At 31.8% G+C, this 9,674-nt stretch overlaps 1 protein-coding gene across 1 annotated transcript; it reads right to left on the bottom strand.

Annotated features, from left to right (window-relative positions):
• Positions 1-1,314: 1,314 nt before the first annotated feature.
• Positions 1,315-6,898, bottom strand: LOC145194896 (uncharacterized). Its single transcript, XM_080072618.2, has 5 exons — positions 6,748-6,898; positions 6,033-6,185; positions 5,629-5,842; positions 2,394-5,402; positions 1,315-2,253 (listed from the first exon to the last, which is right to left on the bottom strand). The coding sequence occupies exons 2-5, from the start codon at positions 6,079-6,081 to the stop codon at positions 1,431-1,433; spliced, it is 4,095 nt and encodes a 1,364-aa protein (XP_079928744.2). The 5' UTR covers positions 6,082-6,185; positions 6,748-6,898; the 3' UTR covers positions 1,315-1,430.
• Between the last annotated feature and the right edge of the window lie 2,776 nt (positions 6,899-9,674).

The following is a 9,674-nucleotide window of genomic DNA, read 5'->3' as shown; positions in this document are numbered from 1 at the left end:
TGTCTCTTGTTATTATAAAAATTCATATAAAAAAAAGAAATGCGGTGATAAATTTTAGGTCTAAAATAATACGACGCAATAAATTTTGTTAGCATTCTTAACCTCCTCTTTATCATTGTTTTTTTGGGGGCTCGGATTGATTGCTTAGCCTTACATTTGTCGGTTTCATGTTTTGATTGGGGAGTTGCTGGGGAATGCATATTTAAAGTGTATACTTGTTGCAGCATCCGCGCAATTTCTGAAGATGAGCAAAGAAAATTGTTTAAGGTGTCGATTTTCTACCTTTTTATTTATAGTAGAGGTTTTATTCTTTTGTTTTTCTATAAAGGAATCCTTATCTACACGTAACTCTCATACTTTCTTGGAGTATCACGTAAAGTCAACCACGTTTACAGGTTCAAGAACCTACAAAAACCCAATATGAAAATGTAAGGTGTTGTATAAAATCCAGTAGTGCGATAAAGTGCTGGCTCCTGTTCATGGTATGTCCAATTTAGTTGATAAAAGCTAATGATTACACATCAAGACGTTTAACGTTTAATATTTCAATGGGTAAAAACAATTAGTATTGGGCTTTATTGGTAAACTCAACAAAAATTTGAAAAACAATTTTCAGTCTATATTTTTATCCAAATATTATTATTTACTTAATAGTCTAAGAATAATTAGAAAAATTTTTTAAAACTTATTTTAGTTTGTTTTTACTCTAACTTTTCAAGATTTTGTTTAAAAAAGTTCCATCCGAGGGATACGAATTTTATGAATTGACACATGACAAGTTCGAATCAACCTTTGTGGTCAAACTTGTGACGTGTAAAAATAATTGCACTTCAGTTTTGCAATAAATACATCAACCAAAGTTGTATTTATGAAAAAATGGTTTGAGTAAAAACGGTGGCCAAAAAAATATGAATTGTTAAACATTTTTTTAAATAAGTATTTGAAGTTGAGCCACGAATTTATGCTACAATAGAATCTCGATATATCAATAGAATCTCGATATATCAAATTGTAGAGAGAATAAAAAAAAAAAACGGTTCATTTAACTAAGAGTCTGTTGTGATTTTTTTATATAAAAAGCTAAGTTAAAGAAAAACCAATGGAAAGGAATTTAAGCCTTTTCATAGGGAGGCTGTTAATTAATAAATAGACAACCTCCTCTTTAATGGCTTTTAATAAAAAAGACATAATCTCCTTTTGTACATTAAATGAAAAGCCTTAACCTCCTTTTAAATTAGTTATTAAAAAAGTTTAACCTAAGTAAAAAAAACAAAAAACATTTTAAGAGTTAAAAAGAAATAGAAAAAGAATTCATTTGTATGAAGAAGTTATTTAGTTAAAGTTAGTTGTAATTATTTTCGTTTTAAAAAAAAATTATGTGGTTCAAAAATTTTACGGCTAAAAGTTTTACGGCTAAAAGTTTTACGGCTCTAGCCATTTTCTCTTTTTTTTCTTTTCTTATCTGATCGTTTTTTTCTTCCGAACTTAGGCAAAGGATTTTTTGATTTATTATCAATTGTTTTTTGTAGACCCTTGTATCGTTTGTCCCATTGTTCGTTGATTTTTCTAAGCTCTTCGTAGTCTTTGGCATTTGCAGCGTCTTTAGCATGACGACTTGCTTTTAGCGCAAGCAATGTTTTCCTGCGCAGACTTTTGTCTTGCAGTGCAGAGAGAGTGGACGGTGAAGCACCAGATAAAATTAAATATTTGAGCAACTGCTGAACGCCTTCTTTTTCTAATACTTTGCGTGCTTGTGCTCGAGACAAACTTGGTCTGATCAACCCGTGCTTTTTGCTAGCAGATTTTTCGGCCAACTTTGTAATTTGCAAAAGATCTCTTATATCGCCCACATTAAGATCATTTGCTGACAAAGTGTTCGGTGAATCTGATGTTTTGTCAAGTTTAATCGAAGGGAGCAAAATACTTTGATCCTTCTCAAATGTCGATTGTAATTTTTGTATATCAGAAGACAAAGTTTTTTCAAGGTCGTATTTTTCCTTGTTGCTTAGATTTTCAAGAGCAGTGCGCTCTTTATTTTCGAGTAGTTCTTTTAGTTGTTCAGATTTCAGTGTTTCGTCCTCGTTTCCCTTAACAACAGCAGGTGGAATCGGAAATTTTTTCTCAACTTCTTCTTTATTTAAATATTGATCTGCCATTTGGAGATCTTTTTCTGCCAAAGATACCTCGGGTTTATTGTTGCTAATTGTTTGATGTTCTTCTGGTTCTTGCCCGAACAAGCTTGGCATCAGGAGTCTAAAGATGAAACATATCTTTATATGTATGAGTACATTATGCAATCTTTACGTAAAAAGTGTTATGCTGATGTTCTCAATGTCATTTTCTTTTTTTTACAACCTTTATTAATAAATAAATACAAATAAAAAAAAAACAACCTTATATCAGAAATGGTTTTTTCATGAGTAACTGGTATTGTCACCGGCGTATCTTTTGAGTCTGCTTCAAATAGTTTCGAGAGTGATTCTATTTCGTTTCTGATTCCTAAATCTGTTTTAATGATATTTCCTAAGTCCTCAACGTCTTCTCTGAAAGGATCGTCAGGGGCGGGATTTACAGGTGGCAGTCGTTTTGAATACTCCTTGAGAATATCGAGTTTGAGTTCATTTGATGTTGTGTAAGGTGTTTTTGTTGTTTTAGTAAATTGTAGGGTTGTTTCAGTCATGGGTAAGACTGTTGTTGTAGCGGTAATCACATCATAGGGTTTATGTTTAGTGATCGTTGACGTTGTTAGTGTTGTCGACTGTGGCGTTGTGTCGTTTATGTAGAAATATATAGATGTGCTGGTTTTATCTGTAGAAGTATGCGGTGCCTTTGTTGGATGTCCAGCAACTACTCTATCGTTAAAATCGCGTGCTTCACTCAAGGATGGGGGTCGTTCTGGATATACTCTTGAGGGTTTTGCATTATTTTGAATCTGAATTGCTGGATTTGTGTCAAATTTACTCCCTGGAATATTTACTTGTGTTGGGTTATCAGGTAAATCACCTTTATTGTAATAAGTTGGCATATATACATCATTTTCCAATTTGTATAAAATAGTTCCAGGAACTGTTACTTTTTGGTATTTTATAGGAACATAATGCTTCCCATCCCAATATAGTAAATCATCCTCTATGTTTTCTGGATCTATTTGTACAGTTGGAATAAGTGGGACATAAGTTTGTCCATTAATTTCTATTGATTTTGAAAGAAACTCAGCTTTTAAAGTTGTCTGCTGTGTTGATTCGGGGTATTTAGGAAGTTGTTGAGTTGTTTCGGTATTTTTTGGATCTTGTGTTGGCTCAGTATCTATTTTGGGGTGTTGCGTTGGAGATAATATTTTCTCACTGTGCAATGTTTGAGAGTATAAATTGATTGGATCCCCCGTCTTTGATTCGAGTTGTAGTGGAGCTGTACGCTCATCACTTTGAAGTAATTTTTCTCCAAGGATTTCAGGAGATCCATTCCAAATATCAAGAACTTTTTGCACATCTTTGTTAAGCAGGATTGTGGGTGCTCTGTTTACATCTGATTCTTCCTTTTTGAAATTTGTTTGAGTTTGGGTTGGTGGTACAGCTAATTCTGAAAATGTATCTAATATGTTTGGATTATTTCCCGTTTGGATCCTTGGTGCAGACATTTGAGAAAATTGTTCAGATAAATCGTTTGGCACAAAAGTTGCGCCATTCCAACGGTACCGAGAGCTACTCGATAAACCACCTCCTTCATTACTATGCAAATATGACGTAGACGGTTCATTGTCAGATAAAGGAACGAATGTTGCTCCGTTCCATACGTACTGTCGGGCAGAACCTTTGTCAGTTTTTAATTTAGACTGGTTTATAATACCCAGCCTCTTCCCACTATATAAAAATGGATTTGGTTTTTCTTTGAAGTGATAATTAGCTTTGTTGTTGATTCCGCTCATTATAAGTTTGGCCAAATTGAGGTCTTCCGTTGCAAGTTGTTTACGAGATGCTAGCTTTGGTTTTCTCAATTGATGATCGTCTTTGGTGGATGTTAGACTCATCATTTTTGACCAGAGAGAAGATGACGAGTGTCTCATTTCCGATCTTTTGTTATTTGTGGACACCATGTGACGTAAAAGGTTAAGATCTTGGTTAGAAAAGACAGGTACAAGTGGGGGTTCATCTGGAGCTGTTTCATTTCTTAGGTTCTCTATGCTGTTAGAAGCACCATCTTTATCTTGTTCTTCTTCGTTATTTAATACTTTTAAGACAATAGGTTCTTTTACTGCTTTTTTGCTGAGTGTAGTAACTTTTTTGGCAGGGAAAAGTAGTTTGTGAGGCGTGTTATCTAGGTCGTGGTGTGTTTTAACGGATTGAAGAGTCGTGTTCTTACTCTTTTCATCTGAATCATAATTCTGCGTTTCCGAGTTGTTAACTTTGGTTATAACTGGTAATGTTTTGATGCTCTGTCCTATTTCTCTTAAGGTATCTGTTATATTGCGCAGTTCTTGTTCCACATTTAAAGAGTCGAGCGTTTGTGCTTTTAAAACAAACACCGTTTTTACTTGCGTGCTGCCTTTGGCGCCTTTAACGTCGGGTTCTTCGTTTTCTTTTCTTTTTTCATGAACTCCTTGCTCTGGAATCGAGTTGTTGGTATCTTGTGAAGTGGTATTTAAACTTGAGATACTGGTTTTACCAACGAAGTCTGAATTGTTATTTAGAGCATTTTCCGAAGGTTTTTGAGCATTTTGTAGCGCGGCTTGTACAGAAACGCCAAGAGTTTCAGATTGGTTCTTTTCATCCGAAAGAAGTGTTCTCTTTAGGCTAGGTTTATCATTTGAAGAAAAATCTTTATGAAAAGCTAAGAGATCTTTGGATTCAATAGACTCATTTAGTGGGACCAATTGGATAATTTTACTATCTGCAGGACTGTTTGCGACACTGTTTCTTGTGGTAGTAATTTTTAGATCTTCAATATCAAGCTCTTTTGTATTACCATCACGAATTCTCGTAACTTTGGTCATGTCAACTTTCCGTTCGTTTGTTCGGTTATTTGTTAACTTTTCAACAACCTCATACGATTCGTTATTTTCAACGGAAGAAGACGACTGTGGCACGTGACTCTTAGCAATTGCCGCGTCAGTTACAAACTTCTTTTTTTTGAATTCGTCATTAGCATGCGCAACAAAGTTCGTGTTATCAGTAGCATCAGTTAAGTAAGTTTGCTTCGATTGTTTTCTTTTTTTTTCATTCTCAGCTCTAACAGGTATTTTTATGGAGTCGTGAAGTGTTTCTGAGCTGTCCCCTTTATCATTTTTAACTTTTTTCACAAACATCTTCTCGTCGTCTTCAATTTTTTCAGCCTTGTTCACTTTTTCTTGATTGTTGAGTTCCGTTTCTTCTCTTAAATCAGATTTTTCGTTCCAAGTTAGCTGCCTGTTAAGAAAACAAATATGAGAGTGAAACATATACACTTGTAACCTTCAAAAATCAGAAATCTTAATATAGAACTTTTAAAAAAAATTGCTTGATGCTAGGAATGACGTTATTCCATCTTTTGGTTTATTGTTGGTCATCTGAAATGAATGTTAATTTTTCAGTAATTTGAACTGTTATTTAATCCTTAGAGTTTTTTCCTGTAAAACAGAAAAAGTTACTTTACTTGGGTGATACGCAGTCAGGCCATGGTAAAGGATAAGATTCAGGATATGTTGCCCATCTTTTTGTAACTGGATTACAAACATATGCCCAAGCTTGTGGTCCGTTTGGCACAAATCCGATATTGCATGATGGCGTGCAGTATTTCCCAAGCAAATGGTCGCATATCATTCGACCATTATTAGGAGGGGGATATTGTGGGCATGTGAGCTGTGTATCTAAAAAGGTTGATTTTAGTAAAAGAAATTTTTAGTAAAAAAAAATTTTTCTTATTAAAAGTAAATAACAAGTACTTTGAACTTATTTAACGTGATTTAAATATTTGTTGCAATTATCATTTTTCTTTTATAGTTGGTAAAAATTTATTTATAAAAATTTTTTTAAACCTATAATTTTAAAATTCCTTACTTGCATACGCCCCAGTGAGAGTAAAAACGAGAAAATAAAATATCTTCATGTGTTTAAACCATGTGAAGTGCCTTCAAGAGCAACCATTTGATATTTTATATTGATCAACTCACAATGCAATAGTTACCATAGTTACCGTAATTTTAGAGTGCTCTATAAACCAACAAAAAAATATAAGAATTATTTTTCGTGATGAAATTTTAAGACATCCGGATTTGCTCCGTTGAAATCGTAGACAAATAACATCTTTCTTAAAAAAAAAAAGTAATAATAACAAAAACCTTTTTCAGTGGGTCATAAAAATATTAATGATCAGTTTAATATTAAAAAAAAAGGGGCCGTCCTAACTCGTTCAATGATTATTTTTTGTTGTTATCATTAAATAACTATTTGTGATTCTACAATCATCTTAAGGATCAGTTTATTGAATATTACGGGAACACGAGGATCAGTTTATTGAAGATTACGGAAGCTATATTAAGTCCATGAAAACATCTGTCATTAAGAATGCGAGCCATATTTTAGATCAAACCTTTGTCTTTTTGCAAATCTGAATATTAAACAGTTATCAAGAGAGAAAAGAAAGGACACCCGGACCGAAAAAATTTTGTGACCACTTCTTATATGAGCTTTTAAACACAAGCCGCGGGCGCCTAAAAACTCTGCAGGTTTTCGGCGTAACGATAGTCAAAACCTGGAAATATTTGTTGCTTACCTGGGCGTAGTTAACAAGTAAGGCTTTTTCACGGTAGCAAGTGAAAAGAATATTTTACAATCCTCTTTTTTTACAAATTTACTTCATTTTCTTCTTAAATATTTTCGCAAAATTTCTCAGGTGCTTTCTTTGTTTTGTTTTTGAAACGAATAAAACTTCTTGGTTGGCGTGTTACATTCAAAACCAACGAACCGTGATAAACAAGTTTACTTGAGGGCAAAAAAGAAAAAGAAATTGTAGTCGCTATGCATTTCCTTAAAACCTATTGCAGATTAAAAAAAATTTAAAAACCAGAATAAAAGTTCTCCAAAAAAGTATTGAGTTCCATAAATCTTTATTAATAGAACTCTACTCAACACTTTTTTTTTTTAAAAAAAATTTTATTCTTTTTTTCGTACTTGTTAAAGTGGCTTTTTAAAGGATGTTTTTTTTTTAAAGGATGTTTTTAAAGTGTTTTTTTTTTAGTGAAAAACTACGATTTCTGTTGAAATTTCATATTTGATTCATTTTTAATACGTGACCAGAAATTAAAAGTAATAAAAGTTGCAATTGTACTATAACTTGAAAATGATCAGAAAAAAATTTTTTCTTTCGTTTCTAACAAAAAATTGTTGAGGTTATGCGTTTAGCCACCGCGAGCGGCTGAGGTCACGTGTTTTATTCACTCACGAAGTTAAAGATAAACAAAATCTCAAGAATTTAACGATAACGGGATTAAAAAAAAAGGTTTTTTTTTTAAATATTCATGCGGGAGACAAATATTTAAAAGATTGCTTCTTTTTTTTTTCTTTTAACGGCTTATCAACTATTTTATCTTGCTACTTCTTTATGCTAATCGATGCAAACGATTTATACATAAACGGTTTCGTCATTATTTTCTCGGCTAAAGATGAAAAAATAGTAAAAGCTCTTTTTTTTTACTTAAAGAGTTGAACATCGTGCTTTAGTTTTGCGGAAACACTTTCAAGTGATTTTTTTTTTAAACCTCAATCAAAAGAGTTCATTAAGACTTTAAATAAAGTTGATTGAGCGAGAAAACTTTAAATATCGAATCATTTTTAAAAAGATGAATTAATTGAATATTTAGATTTTGGCTGATGATTTTAGCCTGAATTATTGTTTAAGAGTAAATTCCCCAATTAAAGAATCTGTTGGTCAACAAAGATAATAATAATAAAAACGTTAAACTTTGTTTACATCAATATCATGTTTTATAGCAACTTTTTTAAAACATCACACAAAACCCTACATCTCCGTTTTTTATTTCAGCAAACATTATGCTAAAACTAAAAAATCTTGTCAAATAAAATGTAAATAGTTCTAAAATTATCTAAATACTTTAACTATATTCAATTTGAAAAACATTTTTATTTATAAATATATGTTTGTAATTTAATTAATTTTTGTTAAAATATCTTAAAGTCAAAGTCTAAATAAATTACCAAACTTAAGTCATATAGTTGTTAACTCTTCATATTTTTATCTCTAGAGATTAAAGATAAATACAGAAACTTATCTCTAAAGATTAAAGATAAATACAGAAACTTTTAGTTTAGGCTCCATCTTGCATAAGTATTTTTTGCTTTATTTGGAAACCACTCCTTCAATTGAGGCAAAAGATAACATTTTTGTATTGATCCTGTTTTAATATTCCATCCACAATGAACAGACGACCAAGGCCTTTCCCGCTGTTAACCGACCAAATAGTTAAACTCTTTATAAGTTCTCGGAGTTTCCTAAGCCAGCAAAAAAAGAAAAAAAAAAAAAAAGAAGAATAGCAAAATAAGAAGAGTGGAACCCTTAATCTCATGATTACAATTGAGAATGATAAAATTAAGATCGAGAATAATAAAAGAATAAAGGTTGCCATCATTTTTGATAGCGGCATTGTCAAAACGTATAACAAAATCTGTACACAAGCACACCTTCCTCTTTCTTTAGCTTTTAAATCACAACCTCTATAGAACTTTGGAACAAATATCTTATGATTTTTCCGCTGTTGGTCTAATTCCTGAAAAACGGAGGCAATAGACAAGGAAAAAAAAGGAACAACTTTTTATTCATGACAGTAGCTCTGTCCCCCCCCCCCCCCCCCGAATATTGAGATCAGAACTTGCTTTTTTTTTTTTTTTTTTTTTTTTTTTTTTACAGAGGACGTGAAATGAGAGTCAACATTTTCATTGTTGCGTTATTTTACATTGTTGACAATCTAAACTTACATGGACTAAAAACAACGTGCGCTATTAAATCTGTTTTATTTTTAGAAAACTTTGTCATACGTTTTTTATACAACTATAGTTAATCAATTATAGTTCTTTAAACAAAATTTCCATCACTTGCAAACCCTGGCCATCGACAGCACAAATCAATTAATTTTATTAATTCAATTACTGTAATTCTTAAAAAAATTCAAAATAGTTCCACACATCAGATTTTCTAGATGGAATTACATCATAAAACGTGTCCATTTTTTAATTATTAATATTTGACACGTTTTATTATGAAAGTAATATTTAAATTATTATAATTATGAAAACTTAAACATTTGTAATTTTTTAAAATGAAAAATTTTTTTGAAACTTTTGCCGCTTCGCTTTAAAAATGGCACCAATTTATTTTTAATTTTGACTTTCAGTTTTTTAATTTATTATGCTGAGCCAAAAATATTAACTCCACTAATTCATTTCATTGATATTCGGCGAAATTCCATTTTCTAAGTTCCAATATTTTATCAAGAAATGTGGGTAAACTTATCATTTTCTTTAAGGCAAATCTTTTTACAGGTTCGAACCTGAACCACTAAAAAATAAACGAAAGATTTGATGATTCAATCTAAAGTTTATTGTGGTATACTCTTCTTCGTTTTGCATATATTTATGACTATACACGGTCGGTCGTTTATCACTGAATATCTCTAATTTATCACG

The sequence above is a fragment of the Hydra viridissima genome, unplaced genomic scaffold (genome assembly GCF_058129835.1).
Source record: "Hydra viridissima isolate aposymbiotic clone 2 unplaced genomic scaffold, HvirCarnegie_v1 scaffold_8, whole genome shotgun sequence".
NCBI classification, from domain to species: Eukaryota; Metazoa; Cnidaria; class Hydrozoa; order Anthoathecata; family Hydridae; genus Hydra; species Hydra viridissima.
The sequence above is the reverse complement of the archived record's forward strand: the minus strand, read 5'-3'. Positions and strand labels throughout refer to the sequence as shown.